This window comes from Phasianus colchicus, chromosome 4, assembly GCF_987193195.1.
Source record: "Phasianus colchicus chromosome 4, bPhaCol1.hap1.1, whole genome shotgun sequence".
NCBI lineage: Eukaryota > Metazoa > Chordata > Aves > Galliformes > Phasianidae > Phasianus > Phasianus colchicus.
Genome location: NC_143439.1, coordinates 52,873,121 through 52,897,227, shown reverse-complemented (window position 1 = coordinate 52,897,227; position 24,107 = coordinate 52,873,121). Strand labels below are relative to the sequence as shown.

General features: G+C 34.1%; 1 protein-coding gene across 1 annotated transcript; it reads left to right on the top strand.

The window, feature by feature from the left end:
- The first annotated feature begins 3,637 nt into the window (after positions 1–3,637).
- Positions 3,638–5,578, top strand: LOC149918258 (uncharacterized). Its single transcript, XM_090140109.1, has one exon. It carries the CDS (start codon positions 4,070–4,072, stop codon positions 5,576–5,578), a length of 1,509 nt encoding a protein of 502 aa, XP_089996235.1. The 5' UTR covers positions 3,638–4,069.
- Positions 5,579–24,107: the final 18,529 nt, after the last annotated feature.

The following is a 24,107-nucleotide window of genomic DNA, read 5'->3' as shown; positions in this document are numbered from 1 at the left end:
TAATCCTAGATGTTTTTCAGTAGTTAAGTGTCCATACGTCTTCTTCCATGGATTTTATTTTTTTTCCTTGTGACTTTGTCACAATGACATTCCTGCCATTTTTCTTTCTTTTGCTACTTGTTTTTAACCCTTTCCATTCTACATCTTATCTCTACAAGATTCTAGTCGTTAAATCTATATCCATATTAAAAAAAAAAAAAAAAAAAAAAAAAAATCACAAAGAAACAATTCCAGTGAAGACATATTTGATGTGCAATTTTTTGTTTTGGAATGGAATTATTTTTTCCACTTTTTTTCTGACTGAAGGGAGAATAATTAATCTAATTTTGTCTCATCTGTTATAACCAGCACAGTCTGGTCTTAAAGATTTAATCAAATCTTGTTCAGATTATAACAAACAGAAACAACAACAAAGAAGTGTTTCTCAATTAAGATTTTTTTAGGCAGGAAAAAAACAAAACATAAAAAGATACTTTGCAGTTACTCTTGCTTTTTGTTGTTGTTGTTCATTTGCCTTGATACCTCTTGAACTAGAATTGAAAGTCTGTGAAAGTTTTACTTACTTGGTGTCTCATAATAAGCTTCAGTCATTTACAGTAAGTCTCCAAGTCATTCTTGTAGTTTAGTGAAGTCCTCTGTACTTCAACTAAGTAATGAGTTTATGTAGAGTATTTATGTTTACTGAACAACTCTTCATTTTTGTATTTTGTACACTAAGTAACATTTCTATATTGGAGTAGTCTTTATTGAACATGATAATGAAAAATATGCACTTACCTCAAGCCACCTGAATTATTGGATAAGAACTGATTTTTATTGAATTACAGTAGAACTGGGCAATTCCCTTGCTTGGGGTGGTAAGAAAATTCATAACCTAAAATTAACAAAATATCCCATGATTACTTTGTGGCAAAATTTCCCTTGACTGGTTAGTTGTGCTGTGCCTGATGCACCCCAGAGTACAATTAACCCTTTTAGTTGCTAGGAAATGCTTTTTATTTGTATTTATTTTGCTTTCAACCAAAACCTTTCTGTGGGACTGCTTTCCATTCTCTTTTGCCCTAGTCTGTATGTACGTGCAGAAGTGCTCCATCCTAGGTGCAAAGTCAGGCACTTGACCTTATAAGTCATCCTAATATCCACTGTGTTGACAGAATAAGCCAGCCTACCATATGATTATTTTCCATTGTTCCATCTTCTTGATAGTTTCAGTAGTAAACATTCAGCTAGAATTTACTTCCCTTAAAAGAACAGGGCATGGTATATAATTTTCAGTCTGAGGTGTCTTCTGTAATGAGTTGTCATTACAGAAGAGAGGAAGAAATACTGAATTATTTTTTCGCATACTAGTTTTGTTTCTAGGGTTCTAGTTTTCCATCTTGTTCCTCTACTGACAGCACAAGTAATTTTCTTCAGCATATCCCTGTGTCATTTTAAATACTGGAATGTTTTTTATCTATATACATACAACTACAACCTGTTTAGTTCCTGGTGCCTCTAACTGGCTAAAATATGAACATTAGGATTTGAAAAATAGATTTATCAGATGTTAAGAGTTGCCAAATAAACACTACTGAATCTAATATGAAGGATGAGCAGAATATGAATGAAAGTGGTGAGTCACATAAATTGCAGAGGACTCGCAGCACTTTTCAATTTTCTTCTGTCTCGGAAGAACAAGAACAGTCAACAAAAGATTGATACCTGCAAACTGCTTCTGAGACTTCATATTTGAGAGATTTGTGATCTTGCTCTGAAGGTTTCTCCTTGCCACTATTCCCTTCACAAGTAAAAACAAAACAAACATTGCTATTCTTAGTACTACATAAAGGAAAATATGAGGAGCAGATGATGTTTGGACTATGTAACAGACAGGGCAATCATGGTAGAGAACAGAAAATTGGGAAATTTTAAGATAGAATGCGAAAATATATTGCTATTTTTGTCACCACGAAGAATTTATAATACAAATGGAAAACAAACAAACAAACAAACAATATTTTTACTAAATCTTTACAATTCTGAAACCAAAGTAAAATAAAAGGGTTTATTTGTCATAATTTTTATTTTGCTACTATTTTATGTAATTCTTTTTTGTCCAATGATGTGGGAGTTAATTTTGGTTAAAAATTTCTTTTGGAAATTCTAAGAAGAACATCTAGTAAATACAATTTATGGAGATCTAAAATACTTGTTCACAAGTAGATCTTCAACTACTAGCATCTCATTTATTAATCCAGTTATTTTCAGTGGTGGATAGAAGCCAGAAGGAAAAAAAATTCCTCCTCTTTTCTTTATTCTGCTCTATCAGTTCTGTTTCTAACTGTGAAATTTGATGATGCCCTTTAGTTATGATAGCTCTAGTCAGTCATAGCACCTTTTTGGTCTCTGATGTTGCCAGACTATGGTTGTATGACAGCCGACAAAAGAGTCCAGCATAACAATAAAATAAATTAATAATAAAATAACTAGGAATTTTGTTAAGTTTTCTTCTCTTTTGTATGTCTCCTGAAGACATTACACCATTCACTTTCTCAGGTACCTCTCTTTCAAGAACTTTTCTTAATTAATCTTTTTCATACATATGAATAAATAAACATTCTTATAATTTTATATATATCCTTAAGATATTTCTGAACTCTCAGAAGTTTCAGAAGGACTAGATAAGGTAATGAATTTTGACATAGAAATATGTAGTAAATAATTTAAATTTGATTTTTTATTTCCTGCAAGGTCCTTTAGATGAGTGTGTGCAAACATCTAAACATTCTAAAAATTCTTTGTGGTTACTCATATTAGTACATCTATTCCCAACAAAAAAACCTGATTCCTGAAAGTTTTGAATAATAGAAGAAAACTGTCCACAGCCTGAAAAATGTGGACCTCAAAAGACTTGTAATCTTGGGAGTATTTGTAGTAAGTGTTGGACTTTCTAAGAAATAGTTTGGTTTTGTAAAGTACTAGCTAACATGTACCACTAGACAAAAAAAAAAAAAAAAAAAGTCAACGGCTTCAAAAAGTTTGTCTTGAACTTTGATGATCCTAATAAAGGAATGTGCTAGTATTGAAGTCATTCATAAGCACTGTAATAGCTCTCTCTTTGAGCTGAAAGTGCCTGCAAGCCTTCCAGCTGAATGCAGTGATGAGCCCATTGACAAGATGATATTCATTCAAGTAGCAGGCAGCAGTAGATGGATAGATAAGTCAGACAGTTCCTTCAACTGACACAGGCTAAATATGCAGTCATAATCAGAATTTCAAAACAGTATCTCTAATTTGACACTGATGTAGAGAGGTTTCTATGCAGCATTCTAAAAATGGACTTTGTTGTCACTTTGGTATGTGTGTGTAAAACATGCTGTCACTCTCACAATCTCTAGTCCTGACTCTTGATGGAGATCATCTTATTTTCAAGGCATTTATGAATAGAAGAGAGAATCCAAAACACACACACTTGCAGATTTGTCCTGAAGTGTCAAATTCAATGCATGTTGAACTGTCTGTTTTAGGAGCACAAAGAAAATGAAGCAACCAGCAAAAGAAACTCTAGTCCTTCAGATGGGAGTATTACAAGGAAAGATTTTTTACTACAAGCATTTTGTTAGCTTGTTTCCACTGAAGTTCAAAGGAAGGTATTTGTAGTAGGCGTAGCGAGGACACGGTGTGTGACGGGGTCAGGTTCCCTATGCTCAGGGCTTGCCAGGTGCTGTCCCACGATAGGACAGCGTGAATGCAAGGGGTGTAGACAAAGCAGGGACGAGAATATTTAAGTGCCTGCTACATTTTAATAAACGCCATTTTGCTTCACCTATACTTGGGGTCTGTGTGAGCATTTGGCCCCGACCTGGTATGGGGTCGGTTTCGCTGGCAAAGCAGCACCTTATGGGGTGGAAAACGAGTGTTGCAGAGAGAACGGCAACAAATGGTGACCCCGACGTGATTCACCCTGTGAGTAGTAGCTGCCCGGCGTGCCCGTAAGGCGGTGGAACCTGTGAGGTGGCGGCAGGTCGCCTGCGGAAGACACACTGCGGTGGAACCTGTGAGGTGGCGGCAGGTCGCGTGTGTAATTATGGATCAAGTAATTCAGGTACTTTTATATTTCTGTAAAAGTTATTGCGGTAAAACCGTTCCTTCTAAGAAGGAGATCGCGGCCGTGTTATCGCGGCTAGAAAAGGAGGGTGAGCTGGACTCCCCTCAACAGGTGCTCGATTCAAATCGGTGGGACTCACTCACTGCGGCGCTGTGCCAGCGCGCCATGTCCGACCAAAAAGCCTCAGAGCTTAAAACGTGGGGCTTGATACTTGAGGCTCTTAAAGCGGCAAAGGCAGAAGGAGGGTTCGGGGTGGACCGGAGCGCGACGGGGGCTGCCGGGAGCGGGTCTTTGCTTTCTCATAGATCCAGTGAGGCAAAGATGGCGCCGACGGCGGAGAGCAGAGGCGGAGAGACGGAGAAGAAGGAGTCGCCGAGTCAGTCATGTGAGCCGACAGCCCCGCCCTCGCCTTACCCTGCTCCGTCTTTATGCCCTTCTTTGGACAAAACGTCACAGCCAGAACCGCCCCTTGAAGAACGCGATAGGGCGGTAGGCGGAGCGCGCCGGTGTGGGAGCCCGCACCCGGGAGGGAGCCCGCGCCGGTGGGGGGGCCCGGTTACTGACTGGGCTAAAATTAAAGAGGCAGCAGAAGAAAAGGGCTTAGCGAATCCAGCTGCGTTTCCGGTTGTAGCCTCAGAAAACGGCCCAATTTGGGTTCCTCTAGACCCGAAAGGGATCACGAGGGTGCTTGAGGCAGTTGAGAAAAAGGGTTTGAAATCCCCCTTAACAATGAATGCCCTCGAGAACCTTACCGCACAGGGGCCTCTCCTGCCCTATGATATAGAGAATTTGATGCGTATGGTTTTGAAGCCGGTGCAGTATACATTGTGGAAGGAGGAGTGGCAGGCCCGGCTCAGACAGTTATTGGTTACAGCGCAAAATGATCCAGCGAACGTATTACACAACTCCGACCTTCAGAGATTGATGGGTAGCGCACCAGGTCTGTTAACTGCCCAGGCACAAGTTATCCACCTGAGACCTGGGGAATTAATTGCTACATCTGACGCCGCTTTAGAGGCGTTTAGAAGGCTCGCAAGGAATGCAGAGCCATCTACTCCGTGGACAGAAATTACACAGGGCCCCACGGAGTCATTTCAGGATTTTGCAAATAGGCTGATAAAGGCCGTAGAAGGGTCAGACCTTCCTAGGGCGGTCCATAACCCTGTTATTCTGGACTGCCTATATCAAAAGTCGAACGGGGATGTACGCGCTTTGCTAAGAGCGGCGCCGGAAAAGTTTCACACCCCCGGTGAGGCCATCAAGTATATTGTAGAGAAACAAAAGTCAAATCCGTCTGTGGCAGGCGAGGTTGCTGCCGCAGTGACTGGAGTGATGATGGAGCACGGGGGCTTTGGTTATCATCACCCCGGCTATCCGGCAGTGGATCAAGGGGCTCAAGGCCCATGTTTTAGGTGCGGCCAGTGGGGCCATATCAGGGCCCAGTGTAGGGCCAGAATAGAGTGTGAGGAAATGTTATTGTTATCTTGAAGAAACTAGGAGCATTTGTAATGGAGCTATAGACCATGTTCTTTATGTAAAAGCAGTATTCAAATGGTTTTTTGCCTTGGGAGCTTCCTGCCAATATTCCATTACAAGAAAAAAGACGGAATTTAGCCAGTTGCTGGCCCACTTTCTCAAACAACAGTAATTTTTAATTTTTATTTTATTTATTATTTTTTTTTAGACAAGAGCATTGCAAAGGAAATCAACCAGAAAATATTTAACAGTTTTCACACATACTGTAACTGTTAGTAATTTTTCATGTAGAATATCAGCAAGTACTATTAATATATTTGCTACTTATTTGTTCCAAAGTGACTCTGATTGCAACTATCAGATCACGCTGCCATTTCTACAGTTAAAGCACTTCTATTTGTCATTTCTTCTGAACCACATAAAACTGTTCTAATAATCTGTAAAGCTGATTTCTCTTTATCACTTGCATAGAAGCTTGTACAAGGATCTCAAGTCTTACCTCACTCATATCACTGAAAGTCTCATAATTTGTGTATTAATGCAAATAACATTTTTTATCTTAATAACATATCTGTGTGATACTAGCAATTATTTGGATGGTCTTCAATATTAATGTTGGTTGATCAATACTCTAACATAACTGAATTTTTTCCTGGACCTACCCTGACTTCAAATGACATGGCAGCTTTAATTCTATGGAATAGGCATTTTGTTTGCTTTACTTAAAAAAGAAAGCATAGGATAAAGTAAAAACTAAGTTCTTAAACTAGGTCTTAAAATACTGTTGATAATGAATTCTTACTCATCAGAAAGTTAGTACTAGTAATAGTCAAAATTTGTATACTGATTAAAAGCACCAACGTATAAGGACTATTTTAAGTAAGTAGGACACATTCTTACTATAGAAAAACACCTGGACTTATTGGTAAAGTTGTTAACAATCCAGTAATACTTGCCACCATCAGGTTAAACCTGTGTCAACATTTGTCTGCATCAGGTAGCTTATGTCTTGAAAAAGAAGGGTGCAAGCAAGGATTTACAAATACACATACAATGTCTTTAATATGCATACTCAGTCTAAAAACTAAGGGAAAGAGTAGATGGATATGCTGAGAAAGAAGAGGGAAAGCTGTCACAGTACTTTATATCTGTTATATATACATTTACAATCATGTCTTGTTTCTATACATGTAATAGCTTCAGGAGATCACAGACCTACAATAAGTTTTGGTATTCACATTTGGAAGATGTAAAGACATTTAAGAAGCATGAAAAAAAGATAAAAGAATTCAAATGTTTCAGCCTTATTTGTGGATTGAGGAGTTCAAATATATCATCCTATTGAAGAGAAAGTTGAGAGAAAAATTGGTCTCTGCAAATAGATATGAACACCTGAAAAACGTCAATGGGAGTGTTTTCAGCACTGTTGATTAAAGTATGAAAGGATGCAATCTTCATTTACTTTCTGCATAATTAAACAGTATGTCTGTGTGTGCTACATGGTTATAATAGTGGCAGCTCTTACTTAAAACAAAAATTCATACTTCAACACAGCAGCTACTTCCTCTGAGTTATATATATTTCTTGTATGTGTGATGCATACAAAATTGCTCAGCTCATTGTTATACATTCTATTTGTGTCTGATAAAGTCAAGAAAAGACAGATGATTAATAAAAGACAGTTCAGAAAATGTTTTTCTCGTCAGTGAATACCCAGTGTTTCTTGCTCACCTGCTTAGGGACATGCTGTCAGTGAAAATTCAGTCTGAGCAGTCATTTTACATAATTCCTGAAAAATTTTAAATCAATTCTTTTTAAAGCTTCCTCTCCGTCTATTCTCCATTCCATTTCTCCTCTCCACAGCGCAGATGTGATTTAACTCCCAGAATTACCTGCCTGTGTTTCATCCATCCAATCTCCTGGCATTGCAAAGCGTTTGGAAATTTTAGTGTTACCTACTGCTGAAATGTTGCACGTGGAAAAGTTCCCTAGGAATAGCTTCATCTTTGGTTGAAAATAATCTGATTTTCAGGAAGAAAATATTCAAATATTTATGTCTTGTATTTGATCATTAATATAATTTCTGATAACGTATTTTCTATCTTTTGGAAGACAAAAAAATAAAGAAGGAAATAAGGTAGGAAGACATACAGAGACATAAATCAACTTTTTGTTTGCTTGTTTTTAAAAGGAAAAATATTTTAGGTAACGGATACATTCTACTACCTAAGTTTCAATCTATTTCTGGAATGCTTTGCAAAAAATAAAAAAAGTAGCCTGTGTTTCACTGATTTAGTTCTTATGTGATTAAATAATGACTAAATAATAACTTCCCAGACAAAACAAAACTCCTGTTGCTAAGTGAGGATTTATCTTCAGATACATTTTTAGCCTTGAAGAAAGAGTTGACTTGCTTACTTTAAAATAAAAACAGGAAGAGACAATAAAGAAAAAAATAATAACAAAAACACAGCCAGAAATATCTGATCTAATAATGTCAATATATCATTTTTATGTATCTCAAAGTCTGTAAATCTAATCAATTATATTTGCACGGAAATCCTTTTCCACAGTTTTGGTACAATGCTGATAAGCGAAGTGTTACTTAAGTTTCCTTTTGCTATGTGTATATAAGATATCAGCAGAAAGTGAGTGAAAAGTTTGATATTCAAGACATTCAAATTGCTGTATAGTTTCACTAATAGAATATCAAGGAATAAAGGGATAATTTATTTACCAAAAGTAGAATAATAATTTTATGATTTGTAAGGACTGGTTTGCCTTGTTAAAGTATGATTCATTTAATTAGAAAAAAAACTAGATCATAGAATCATAGAATGGCCACCCCTTTTTTAATGCAACCCACATGCAAGCGCATTACATTGCTGGCTCATATCCAGCTTCTTGTCTACCAAATTGATGCTGAATTGAAGGTGAGAGCTGTCTGATACAGTCATATAAAAAGGATATTTCTGAGGAAAAAGATTGGATAGTATGCTGGAAATTGAGATATTCCATATACAAATTGCTGTCCTATAAAACATATAAAACACGTTTTGAAGGTCAGTAAAGTACTTCTCTTAAAGTGGAAAATATCTGTATTCTCTCACATACTGCAAAATTCATTCCAAATATTAATAGACAAGTCATTCACAAATATTTTTCAAGGAAAATATCAGACTGTGATTGTTTCTTCTTGTAATTTACATCTAATACAACAAATACAACAGTAAAGACAAAGCTTCACAAGAACTGTACTTAACTATCACATCAGCTAATTTAAAAACTGTTACTGTTCTATCACTTTTTCACTTTAACTGAGTGCTGTAATTTTTTTTGATCTTGCTGAATGTAAAATAATACTGAAAAAGGACCCAGATATTCATTCTACTCTCAGCTAAATCAAAAGGTCAGAAGGGTTTTTTCTCACTAAACAAACCTCGGTAGTGTTCTTCATTAATGTAATTAGATGAAGTATATTCTCCAGTTTCAAATGTCAATTTACTTCTAGGTAGTTTCTGTTTTACTTAATCAAATTAGGATTTTTTTTTTTTTTTTTTTTTTTTTTTTTTTTTTTCCAGCTAGGTAGCCAATATGATTAAATTGTAAAGAATCTTATAAAAAGAAGGTCAGTTATTTTAGTAATTAATATTTTCATATGATTTAACTGCAGCGGTATTTATTAAAAAAAAAAAAGGGTGAGTGAAACACAATTTGCATAACGCAGTCTTATTGTATTTTTCCCTTCCATAGTATTTCTACCATAGTATTTCTAGTAATCCTGTAAAAAATAACTTACTTAGTGAGCATTTTCATTTTGAGAAAGGAGGGTTATACTTACACTGTGATACCGCTATTCTAATAGGAAGAAAAAAAGGTAATTTAGTATAAATGGTAAACAGATCATTTAGTACTGCTAATGCCTTACATTTTGTGTTTCATTAATTGCATGTCCTATGTAGCTTACTTTGAAGTATACGCATTTATGTCAAGCTTGTTTTTCTAGTCATATGTGCTGGCAAACTATAGGGTTGCCATTTGTCTAATCTAAAATCTGAAGACCATTTACTGTGTTCTTCAGCTGCGTTATGCAAATTGTGTTTCACTCACCCTTTCGATTTAGACTCAATTAAAATAGCTACTGTGTATGAAAATAAATCTGGGAAAAAAAAAAAAAAGAGCATTTATAGGGCATTTTTCAAGGAACTTAAAGAATAGTTCACTTATAGTTTATTTCAAAAACTGTTGAAGGTTAGTGATAAGCACCATAAATGAACTATTGATTCAAAACCCACATACTCTCTATGGTATAAATATGAGCAAATTCATTTACTAACATAAAAAGATGTTACTTCGCAGTCCTTTGTCTGTGCAATGTATTTCCCTGAAGACAAATATCCTTCAAGAGAAAATTTATGAAGCTTCCCATTAAATTTGTAGTTATATAATATAGTATTAGAGACAGATTCAAGTTCTCCTGCTGGTGATGGAGAAGGGGTCCTCAGTCTTCTTTTAAAGTCTAGGTGTACACGTCTGCTTGTGAATTTGCATAGTAAATACAAAGAGGTATTTTTACAAAGAACATGTGCTACCTTTCTCTCCTTTTGTCTTAGTCCTTCTGAACTGCTTGACTGGGACGTAACTACTATGTTCCAGGACTGGATCATGTTCTTTTCTTTACACATTTCATTTCAGCATCATTAGGGAGATGAACTAGCCATTTTATTCATTTTAATTATTCAGAATACTTGCCAGCATTCTGTAATTTGCAAACCAGTAGCATCTTATTCATATCTTAATTGGTCTTTGCCTTTAAATTACCCTGGCTTAGTGACTTGGAAGCTGAACAAAAGAATGCAAATTTACCAGTGTATTTTAAACCTTATGTCAGTTTGAAGATCAGGTTTTGAAGTTTTGAACAGCAAAAAAATTCTCTGCTTCTGTTTCTAGGAAAATACACCTCACAAAAACTTGTTCCTGTCTGCTTAGGTTTCAGAATGAAAGTTAAAAGTACAATGATGGATTTCAAAATACCTGTTTTCCTGGTCCGTGCTTCTGCATTGCCTTCTGCAACCGACTACACTACCTTTTCTTATCATACTTTTTATGTTAGCAGCATGTATTCAGTGCCAATTACACTTCAAATCAAGAGAATCCAAGGTCCCTAACAGCCAGATGAGTTAGTTCCACAACAGAGCACAGCATTATCTGAATTCAGAATACCGTTCTGTTGAAAACATGAAATAATGTAATAGCAGTTTAACTACAAAAAGAGAAAAGTAATAAGGTAGTGAAACACAACACATTAACTAAGAATACAGGTACTTGTTTGTGACAACTAAGCCCTAAATCCCAGTTGAAGAATATGTTATAAACCTGTTATTAAAATTACTCCCATCAAGTTCATATATCAGTTTGTGTCAGGGAGAGAGAAGCATTACCATAGTTATGGAAAGTTCTATGTTAAAAGTATGAGGAGTGCTCCAAAAGTAATGCCTCCTATTTTATTTTGTTGACCCATTATGTCTGAGGTAAATATTGGTGGTATGGTTGTAGAGGTTGAACCTTCCCACCAGTAGTTCATTGAATTTTGTCGCTATGTGACAGATGGCAGCAGAAGGGCATAAAGGATAGGTAGTGTGTTTCAGCAGTTACAGTAAGTTACCTCTACTGGTGCAGATTTTTATGATAGCAGCATGTAGGCTCTTGTTCATCACTGGTGAAAATGCATAGCTAATGGTGGTGACTGCTGAAAAATAATGTTGTAGCTAAGAATTTGCTCTATCATATAGTGCTACTATGCTCTTTGTACCTGATGTATTTATCATGGAAATAAATAAGATGCATTACTTTCAGAGCAATCTACACAATTTAGGAATCAGTAGTAGAGTGTTATCGAGAGCACCTAGGTGGTGCTACTGATCTCTTTCCAGATTATAGAAGGAAATAAGAAAACAGTTCTCTGTATAACTTAGTTACCTATGCTGTTTTATGCTAACTGAACAGTACTTTTAAAGGTTTATATTTTTAATATTTTGCTTAAATAGAACTGTCTTCCTAAGCATGTCTTTGTACAGCTCAATTTTCCTTTTGAAAATAAATGTATTTCTCACAGACAGAGAAAATATATTAACAATTATTAGGCTTAGTTATGACAGAGATGAAATGTAAGATAGATAGATAATTTGTTTGAGGACTGTGTCATTAATTAACCTCTGTCACTTTTCCTCACCTATTGACAAAGGGTATTCTGACCAGGGAAAAGTAAATATACACTCTATTTTTGGCTTATTTTAGCTTGGCTGTCTTGCTTTTACTTCCCTGAGCATGCAATAATTTGGTTGCCAGAAACTTTGTTCAGATAAATATTGAATCATTTTATAAATAAACTCTCATTACCAGGTATAAGGATAGCTTGCTTGGACCTAGGAGGCTGCCATATGTCTGAAGATCTCAGGAACTCTTTCACAATACTTTTTTGTACATCTATCCCATTGATCAAAACATTGGATGCATACACTGCATGAAATACTAATATAGACAGGAACAGCCTTTCAAGGAAATAATATGGACAAATTTTAAAAAATTCTGAAAAAAATTGAGAGGCATTAGCTATCAAAGAACTTTTCCCATTTTTAAATAAAAAATATTTAATGAAAAATATTAAAAACTGGATAATTAAACTGTGCATGAGAAAACATCCATTTAGTTAGTTCTATCATCAGAGATAATAAATAAGTTTGTTATCACTTTATAGGTTAGTTCTTTATTCCTATTAATACCAGATAAGTTGCTTCTTTGAACTGTAGACAGTTTTTTTTTGTTTGTTTGTTTCTTTCAAAACATTATTAGTTTCATCCTGCCTTATGTAATCCGATAGTGAACTTTCCATTTCAACTAATTTTTCAACAGTCTAATCACTAGTGACTAAATTTTGTGGCTGTCATCTGTTAAAATTAAACTTCAGAGAAAAAGACATAAATTTATAGTTGGTCTTTATTTATCTATTTCATGTTGGATTTTATTTATACATATTTCAATTGCAAAAAGTAAATTTTATTTTATAACTCAGTGTAGAATTTGTATATGGCTTACACTAGCCTTACATACTGTTCTTTTCAGTTTCATCTAATCTTTTCAGAATTAATGTCTAAATTTTTCTCTTCAGTCAATGCATGTTTGTTATTTTGGATAGTGACTTAATTTTGTAACAGTCTTTGCAAGTTCTACAAATGTGATTGTGACAATGAGGCCAGATTGATGGAAATTGTGAAGTCACACGATTTGTTCTATGAAAGCACAAGAAGAGTGATGTAGTGTCTTTGCCTTTGTGGGTAACAAAATACATGACATTGCAAAGACGTTTCAAGGGTGAAAACTGATCCAGAATTTGCAAAAACAATATAAAGAGAGGAAGACTTTAAAACTTTAATATATTTGAGCTATTATCTAGGGTTTTTTACTGTTAAGAATGTGCCACAACCATTAAACTAATTTCAAAGTTTTGGGTCTTAGTTTCACACAGAAAAATCAGTCCAGTAAAAACAAGTTTTCAGAATTGGGGAAAAAAAAAGAAACATCAAAACAATAACCCCTAAAACTCTCTACAACACTGAATTTATTTATATGCTGTTTTGCTGAGTGCAAATTAATAGAAATGAAAAAATATGGAATACCAATGGCTTTTACATTTTGTTTTTAATTTTCCTAATGTAGACACTTTTCCATAATTAATATTATCAACCATAAAGACAATTTTAAATTCATGCTAAATTATTTGCTAAATTGTTTCTAATTAGAGCATATTGTTTCAGCTATTAAAGAAAATGAAAATGAATTTTATTTTTATAGTATTTTCTTTGCCTATTTTGAAATGTATTATACCATATTAGTTCTTATCCATACAAAAATAAAGATTCTCACCACAAAATTTAAGAGTAAACATCCTGTAGAATCTTGAAAATAAGCATCCATATTTACATGAAGATGAATGTCTGCGAGAGTTAACAATGTGTACTAGCATTATTTGTCACTTTTAATCTATTTCACTTGCTTTAGTGCATTCACTTGGAGCCAACTTATCTTGATTTTTCCCAAATTTTCTATTTGAATCTTTAATAGTAGTAGAGACTAAAATTTCTTGAAATCTCAGTTGGGGAATTATTCAGGTTTGCATCAAACTACTATGTCCTAACAACCTAACAACCTCAGAGCATGGATTAAGCAAGCCTTTCAGAATAAGGTGTTGTGTAAACTAAGAATAATAACATCCTGAAATGATTTGACAGTGAGGACTTAGTGCATGCTAAGTGGTATGAGATTATGAGTTTCTTCATCAGAGGTCACTATAGAAATATGAAAAAGTATAACTCTGTTAATTTGTTAAAATCAAATATGGGTGTACTGGGGGGTAATATATTCATGTTGTTTTCCTGCTGATAAAGTCTTGCTTTTGTGTATTTTGGACTCACCAGTATTCATTGGTTATTTTATATTACTATTTATGATTACTAATCCTATAGTCAGCATTACTACAATTTCTTCCATGAAGTTCCAACTTAATATACATGCATTAGAATGCCAAGACAGTTACAGAATGGCAAGCATATTCCACAAGTAATGAGAACGCCTCCTAATTCAGCTGAAGCCAAAGCCACAAGTGAGTTATAAATGTATTTGTTCTCCAGTCAAATCGATTCCATGTAGTGCTGCAAGTGCTTTTTATGTATTCTGTTTATTCCACAAGGAGGAAAATAATAGTTCTTTTACTATTCTGGCAGAATACCAGAGTATTTAGTTTTATTTTAACTATTCCAATTTCATTTCTGATTAGCTTTTGTGTAATGCTGATAGTGATCTATAAATTGCTCCTTAATTATTGATTTCTCTCAAGAAATAGGAAAGAAATATCATCAACGTATGTTAATGACATATGATGTCATTAACACCAGTTTATTATACAGGCAGTTTTTTTTTTTTTTTAATTTCTAAAAAAAAAAAATATGAATATGCATTTCTTAAAAGTGTGTACATTAGTTGGAGATATGCATTACAGAGGCAAGTTTCAAGATTTTTTATAAAATGAGTGGTTTTTGTTACCATGATTCTCTGTTGATAATACACCATACCAATATACAGTATTCTTCTACCAGAAAGGGTATTAATAGGCTTCTAGACTGCTTAGTGAGCCTATCTTGTAGATTGTTCAGAGAGTAGAAAAAAAATAAGAACAACCTGACTCATTAATGATAAAAGCCACACATTTTGATGCTTTTTTCTCAGAAGCAGATGAATTATAAACTGCAGGAACTACTAATGATGAAAAAATCGATGTGCTGTGTTGTGATGTAGAACCCTGGTACAAAGAAACTGTATGATGATGTTTCACAAAAAAAACCCAACATTGGTAGCAAAGTTACTTATACTATCTATAATGCAAAATATAGAAGAGAAACAAGCAATTTAAGATTTGTTTCTCCCTTCCTTCATATTCTATACATGCCTATCAACTAATTAAATACCTTATTATGTGTTGAAGTAAGGAAGGAGGGGAAGATAGAGAATGAAAGGAAGGAAGAAGAGAAGAAAGCAAGCAAGCAAGAAGCTACACTTTATTTTACAATAGTGAATTTCAAGTGAAGCTGAACTAACTCAAAACTTTCAGCAAGCTTTGATATAAATAGAATTAAATATTGAAATACAAAATTTATATAGAATAAGTTTACAGACTAAGATGAACTTTATTTGGAAAAGCTATGGTAAGACATTCTTAATTAGATATTCTCCTCATCATTATTTCCTGCCAGTATTTACCTTGAAAATTTATAAACAAGTCCCTGAAGTTGCAAAAAAAAAAAAACTTTTGAAATCTTAGTAATCAATCAGTCTCAACATTTCTCAGCCTACTTTCTGCCAAATAACTCCTCATCATTTATCATGTCTGTCATATCAAATACTTTTCTACAACACTCAGCATATTTGACCACCAATAAAAAAAATGATAGCAGTGGTCAAATCTGTCAAAGCTAAAGAGATTGGAGTCTGCTGTTAACAACTGTTCCTCTTGACAGATTGAGATCTTTTTTCAGAATTCTATTTTATTTTGCTCTTTGAGTAGGCAGCAGTATCTTTTCTTATCAGACATCTAATATTACATAATATTTATTAGTGTTCAGTTACTAGTTATAATTGTTTCAGAAATTTCATGTGGCATTATACATGGCAAAATTGAGTAGCTGTTTCTTTTGTAAGTACCAAGATAAATGGAATTTTCATCACTTTTAGTGACAAAAATAAAATAAAATAAAAAATCAAAGGCCTAGTTAGAGGAAGAGTCAATACTTTTGAGAGGACAAATATACTCTTTTATTTAGAGGTCAGTGAAAAGACAAAATGTCTGAAAGTAAGATCTAAACTATAAAACTATGTTTTTCTATGAATAGAAATATTCCTTCAAAAGACTACAGTGCTGAGTGAATAATTCTTCGTTTTCCTTTGAGAAGTTTGGATTTTGATACTGCTTAAACAAATTACATCAACATATTTATATTCACTTGTTATGGAGCATATTGAATAAGTTTTTTTTTCAAAATTTAATGTTTTAAAAAGATCATTATTTAAGTGATATTTTGGTGTTTGTTGGCCTGTGTGAACTCCAAATTATTTTTAGGAATTTATTCATTCATTAAATGTGTTTTTCATTGAAGGCCTGTATATAAATATTGATTATAGTTTAATGGTTAGTTAAGAAACCACTGGGAAAACAAACAAACAAAAGCAATGGCAACAGCAGCAAAAAGACACCCCAAACAACAATAGCAATAAATGAAACAGAATAAATTTTCTGTTGGAATTGGCTCAATGCATAATACATTAAATTTTATTAATTCAAAGTATAGGACAGACACCAAACATGCACTGCTTTTGTGTTAAGTGTTGGAAACAGTGGACAGTTTAGCAGCTCTGGAGATGCTGGAGGGTATATAGGTGCACAGAACCTATTTCAGGAAGAAACGAAGGCATGACCACTTCTAGTAGTTCATGACCAATTTACTATTAAGAAGGAAAAGAAAAATTGCAAAGGAAGTTTACTGTCTGCATTATTGCTTTCTGGTCTTTTGTTTTTATTTCTCTCTCCCCATCCACAATCCATCTCCCACCCTCCCCCCCCCCTTTTTTTTTTCTGCAGAGGGGGGTGCTAGGTAAAGGTCTGTTTGTGATTTATATATTATTTGTGACATACGATATATTTAGTCTCCAGTACTACTTAAATTTGGCATTGCAACAAAAGAAGGCAGCCATTGACTGACTGGGTAATCCTTTGGGAATGTTTTTGTCTTTGTCTTTATTCCGACTGTGAATAAGAAAAGGTTCTGCTCTGAAAAACATGACTTGATTTCCTTTCCCCTTTCCCCCCCTTTTTTCCCTTTTCTCTTTCCCCTTTGTTTTTCTCTAATTTATTCTTTAATTTCATATTTATTCCAGGAGAGGAATATAAGGGTTATTGTATGAAGGAATGCTTATAAAGCAGTCAATTTTTATGATGCATGTTTCTGAATCATTGTATAAAATTTGATAAAATATTCTCAGATTGCTTTTGTAATATATCTTACTCATTACCTAAGATATCCATTTGTATGTGAATCACTATTGTGTACATGGTTTTTGCAAATCTACTAGTATAAAGAAGAAGGTAGAAATTAATATATTCTGCTATGCAATGACCAACAATTATTCAAAATCATTAAGGGCACTTTAATCAATAAACAGTAATTCAGCTAATTAGTAAACAGTGTTTATTAAAAAGTTTAAAAGTATAAATTAAACAAGAAAAAAACACACAACTTTTAATTTAGGGCGACAATACAGAAGAGATCTATTTTATAATTACAGCATTGTAGCAGTAGATATTTTAATGTAAAATAACAATATCACAGAATGGTAATAATGATAATGATAATAATAGATTTCTGGAGAAAGAAAAGAAAAAATAGTCATAAATATGCCAACACTAATGGTTAAGTTACTGACCTACTTTGAAGACTGTCAACTCTTTTGTATATGTGATTGCATGGGTATCTTACTTTCTAAATTAATCATGTACACAGCTGCTATAAGGCAGTGTGATTTTCAGAAGTCCATTTGAAATGTGTACCAGACAAAGATTTGTTTAAGTACAGGTAAAAAGAAACAACCAAACAAAATTAAGATCAGTATTACCTTGGTATCTATAATATACCAGTACTCATTCTTGAGCATTTACTCACCACTTAACTACTGAATTTTTCTGGAGTGTTATGTATTGAAACAGTTTACTATCTTCAGCAGACAATCCCTCCCAAATAATAATTTAAAAATTGCAATGAGTTTAGACTATTTTAAATTCTATATGTTGAGGAAGAAAGAAGGCAAAGGACAATCACATGAAGTGTGAAACATGAGGATAAAAATTAAATGAAAAAAAATATGTCTTACAAGCTAGTAGTGGAATGTTGGCATTTCTATCTGTTGTGTTCTTATCTTCCCAACAAATATTCTCTATGACTTTATTCTCAATCTTGAAGGATTTGCTCAGTCCACATTGTTAATTCTCTTCTGAGCTTTCCAGATTGTTCATTTTCTTTTCATCTTTAGCTATTTTATCTTTTTCTATTCTTTTCTTTGATTGTCTCTCAATAAAGACGATTAAAGAAAAAAAAAAAAAAAAAAGAGATGTTCAAGATCTCTTATATATATATATATATTATATTTAAAAACAATACTAAAACATTCACCATTCACTAGCCAATACAAATGAAGATAGGGAGGGAGGTGGAACAAATGAGAGAAACAAAAAAGAGAAGTGAAATGAAACATTTTAGATGTGGATTTTGCTGTCTAAAATGATGTCTAAAACATTCACTGGGATTGTATGTGGAAACTTTGTTTAGAAATCCTTTTAGTGCTTACTATCAATTAGTAAAATATTAACTGGAATATTAACTGTGTTTCCCTGCTATAAGTTCTTGAGCCATGTTTGCCTTTTCCTGATTAAGAAGAAGACATAATGGCAGATTAAATAACAACAATAACTATATTGTATTATTATTTTCATTACATTGCCTTGTACTTGCTAAAGTCTCTGATTGTCTTCAGCATCTGTGTTATTTTACAGGTATGTGTGGATTTCTCATTCTGATCTTTCTCCCTAGTGGGTACATGCTAATTTCTCTTTCCTATTGGTTCAACTAAACAAACTAAATATTATGGAGTGTGTGATAAGAGAATTTTACCCTCTGTTATTATGCTTAGTATCTTCATAAATCTTCTGTCCTGTTTTAGCTCTCATTACTGTGCAAAAGAGATAACAATATATTACTTTGGGAGATTTTAAGAGCATTTGTCCCCTAGTCCATCTAATTTAAAGTGACTATACTGGGAACAACGTGTAAGCAAATCCCTTCTGTTACACTAAGCACTGTAGACTGTGGTACATGACAAAAATGGTAAAATAATCAGATCACAATCTGAAGAGTCAACAGTCACTGCAGTTTCTTTGAAATACTTCTGTTTCTTTTTAACTGAGAAGTAACTCTGATGATTATGTGGCAGCCACTAATGTTTTAATGCTGACCTCTGCAACCTCAAAATATCTTAAATAAAATGTTCAAAAAGGGCTACTGACTACCCAGTTCATTTTAATGAGCACCATAATAATACTATAAACTTCAGCTCTTCTAAGCAGTTTTGTGTTTAATGTCATATTCATGAAAAAGAAATTCAGTAGTTCCTATTAAGTACATTTTCTTTGGCTCATGAAGGCTGCATTCATTAAATACTTGCCTTAATCTTTTATGTTCTCTAGACAGCTGATAGGAGCTATTAGGAGACAAGATACTTCCAAGCCAGATGGATTCAGTGGTTATGCATACATTAACGAGAAGGTCAATGGAAATGTGTCTATAGATTAAAGGAGCTGAGGCTCATGACCTGAAGTGCAAACTATGCATACTGCAGGCACTTCTGACTTTGGATTATCTCTAGTTGGATGCCATAGGTGCAATGCATATTTAAATCAAGAGTGCACCAGTTCAGCTCCTGAAGCATGTATAATAGTTTAATTTAATCTAAAAGGGATCCAGTTCATGCACACTGGAGCCAATACACAATGCAAAGACAAGCACAGAAAGTGGGGGCTACTGGGAGATTTGAAAGTGCAGTGCTGGCCATTTATCTAGATAGAAGAATCCGTGAAAGCCATTCCTATATTTCTGAGTAATATTTAATTACTTTTACATGTTATAAGATCTAAAAGCTGTGACTAGCACCTCTGTGCAACTGCTCTGCAAGTACTTCAATGTCATTTTAAACATAATAACATTATAACAATGTGTTTGTTCTTTTACTGCTTTGTATATCATGACACCATTTACATATGAACAGACAAAATGCAAACTGTTGAATTACTGTACCATCACAATGAAAACAACCTCTTCCTTTCCCTCTTTTGCCTTGATTCTGTAACTATAGTAAAAATAAAATAAAATAAAATAAAATAAAATAAAATAAAATAAAATTAAAATAAAATAAAATAAAATAAAATAAAGTAAAATAAAATAAAATAAAATGCTGATAGAATCTCCAACTAATGTTGTACGGTCTTGCTTTGCTCTGTAACTTGGACTATGGCCAGGGCAACTTTTCTAAGAGTATGAAAGAATATGTCAAAGTTACAAGATTGGAGTTTTCATCTAAGGTGTCAGTGAGTTTTGTTGGCTCTTCAAAGTGCCTTTTATTCTGTAGATCTTCAAAGTCTATCTGATACACTTAATATTCGAGGAGCACAATGTGATCCATACGTTGCAACAACTGTTTCGTGATAACTTTTCTTCTTCTTAAGCAGTTTTGAAAATGTTATATACAGGCGACAAGTTCGTTTGATCCAGTGAGGGCATATAAATATCCAAAAAAAATTGTCTGTAAGTATTTAACTTCTATGTCCAAGAATAAATCAGTTCAAGTTTTTAAAAATATTACTATGTAAACACATTCAGTATGGATCTTATATATATGTATTACAGAGGATTTAGCTTAGTCCTTATAATCTGTCAGAAGGACAACAACAGTGAGCCTTGGAGTAGAATGTTTTGATTGTAGCATTATAATGTGTTTTATTAATGACCTAGTTAGAATAATAGCTAATCTTGTAACACATGCAGTTCTATTGTACAAACATATGATAAAAAAGATGACTCTTACCTGAAAGATCTATATACAATTAATCATAAAAAACATATAGCAAACATCTAAGAACAAACATTTAGCAACAAACACTCTACAGTGATGTGAGATTAGTTGAGCACAACCCAGTATTCTAACCAGAAATATTCTTGCACGTAGTTTGTAATACTGCAACAGCTCAGCTAGGAAATTTACGTATGACAGTGGCAGACAAAGTTATTTTTATTGTCATGTAAGAAGCATATGAGTAATAAAGAAGGTATAGAAAGAGTATATACACATATCTATATATGTATATATACATATACACATATGTATGTGAATCACACAAATATGTCCATTTGCAATGCTTGTACTAACAGATATAGTAACCATGACAATACTTTTAAGTAAGTGCTATTGAATGTCAGTTCCCAGTATTTTGAAACCTCGGGTAGTAAGAAGCCAGAGAAAGACCATACTGTGCAACGTTCAACATATCTTACTACCACTTTGCCTCTGACAATTCATTCCTTATTTTCAGTGTTAGAGACGTAGAAGCATCAGTATCTATAAAGATATGTTATATTTTTGAAAGGAAAAGTCTTTTTTGTTCATACTCAGCTTGTCGTCTTGCTTCACATGATACATTGTGAATCATACAGGTCCGGAGTCTGGATATTCATTGCCAGATGATAGAAGCAAGAATAGTTGTCCCATCCCAGGTGCTGAAAAATGCTTTTGTTGAACTTCATGTGCATGGTTATTGCCCAGTTCTCTAGCTGCACAGAATCACAGAATCACAGAATCACAGAATAGCTAGGGTTGAAACGGACTTCAAGGATCATGAATCTCCAACCACCCTGCCACATGCAGGGTCGTCAACCTCCCCATTTAATACTAGACCAGGCTGCCCAGGGCCCCATCCAATCTAGCCTTGAACACCTCCAGGGATGGGGCATCCGCGACCTCTCTGGGCAACTTGTCAAAATCTCTCTGCAATGCCTTTTTACCTTCAGTGGAGTCAGTGGCTCCTCCAATTTATAAGGGCTGCTCCAAAAGCAGTGTCTTCTGTTTTACCTTGTTAAATGAAGCTCTGTTAAATCTTGTTGCTATATAACAGACGTCAGCAGAGGGGCAGTATGGAAGTGCACATGAAGATAGGGTGACAGCTACAGCAGTCTTTCAGAAATAGTATGTTCTTAATATATGTTGATTGTACTGAAAGTAATGGCTCCTATTTATTTCCATGGAAGCTACAATAAATACAATGAGCACAGTAACTCTGTTTGGTATAATTTTTCAACATTTATCACCACTAGTTATGCATTTTCTCCAAAGATGAGCAAAAGCTTGCATGCTGCTCTCATAAATATTTGCATCAGTGCTGGTGACGAATTGTCACTGTCACCACTGCTCAAATGCACCACCCACCACCTCACAGTGTCCACATCCAATGTTTGGTCTCCATAAATGTTCAGCAAACATCAGTGAATGACAGTGGGTGCAATTTTTGCTGAATGGAGGAATTCAATCCCACCCCTTTGCTTCAAACGCACTTCTGTGTCAGACGTCTTTTTCTCAGGCTGTTCCTCTGCTGCAGTCTGCCAGATGGCAACAAAATGTATTGGAATATTGGTGGAAAGGTTCAGCTTCCACTGCCATACCATGAACATCCACCTCTGAATCATGAACTGACATCATAAAATAGGAAACATTACTTTTAGAGCTTCCCACATATATATACTTCAAATTATATACACATATATATACTACAAAGAATGCAAAGACACAAACAGAAAAGGAATAAAGACACTGAATCATATTTCTGCAACTTCTGAGAGACTTGAATGTAAAATATGGCAAAATGATTACCTCTGGCAAAAATTTTATTGCAGACAAAGAAAAAATTTCTTATTCTTCCTGAGTATGAATATATTTCTCATAGAAATCCCTGCTATTGGAGAAAAACAGAAACAGTATGAATTTATACTGTATCTGAACTCAAACTTCTGAGGATAAATTAAAAAATAAATTAAGATTCAGAGGTTTTCTTATTTTATTCTGAAGTGTAGCAAATTACACTTATCATTATATATTATTACAGCCAACAATGCTGTAAAAAAAGGGACTTTTGGTTTATACTACTCACAATGTATTTTTAATACTTGAATACTTTTTTTTTTTTTTTTTTTTTTTTTTGCTTTGTATCCAACTATGGATTTACTTATTTATTTTTAAAGATAGTCTTAGCAAGAAGAAACCTACTAAATTATGTGCAACAGGAATGACACATGATGATAAAAAAATGTTCTAATTTACCAAAAACTTGAAACCAACTAATACCACATTATTCCTGGAGGTATTCAAGATGCACTTAGATGTTGTGCTAAGGGATATGGTTTAGTGGGGAAATACTGGTGGCAGGTGGATGGTTGGACTGGATGATCTTAAAGGTCTTCTCTGACCTCAGTGGTTCTATGATTCTATACTCCTCATATTGGATTGCTTAAAAATATTAACCCTACTTGAATAGGCTCAGAAAACATGCATTTGGAAAACGGTGCCATTTTGTCAAATTCTGTCATAGAGTACAACAGAGCATTGGTTGGAGAAGTGAGAAAATGACTTAAAGGGGAAGTTCCAAATGATACACAGGCAGTTTGGTATGAAACTGTTGCAAGAAAATGGTGTAAGAAGAATTAAAAACAAATTAATAACAAACTGTGTTGCAAAACAGAAATATCATCTTTCAATCTCCTGTTTTATTAAGCAAATAACTAGGAGATGAGACATAATTATTTGCCTGTGATATGAAGTGGTAGATGTGATACAGGAAGAACTGAAAGAACCTACGTAGCCTTCATGGCCCACATTTGAATATGAATATGATTTTGTGTGTGAATTCATTCTGGCTGTATTCTAATGTAATTTTAATCTACTTATCCATTTTAAATATCAGGAAAAGGTCCGCCATAACTCCTTTATTCCTATAACGTATACATATTTTTTAAAATATATATTTAATTCTTATTTTGTGGCTTAGAGAGAATGAGATCTTTGTCCTTGATACAGGCAACAAGCCATGTCTGAACAGCTTCATTTACATTAATTATAATGTTGCTTCATCACAATTTCAATTATTGTTTTTTATTGCTCTAGCTGTTATTTAGGAAATTTATTATGACCTTGCTAAATTTGTTATTCATCCAGGACATAAGGGATAGAAAACCTATTTGAACTATGCTTCATACTCCTCACCTAGCTAAGAAGGTCAGCAACTCTGTAACTACCAGCAGATCACAGTTATCACTCTGATGTAGACTTCAATAATATAGTGTAA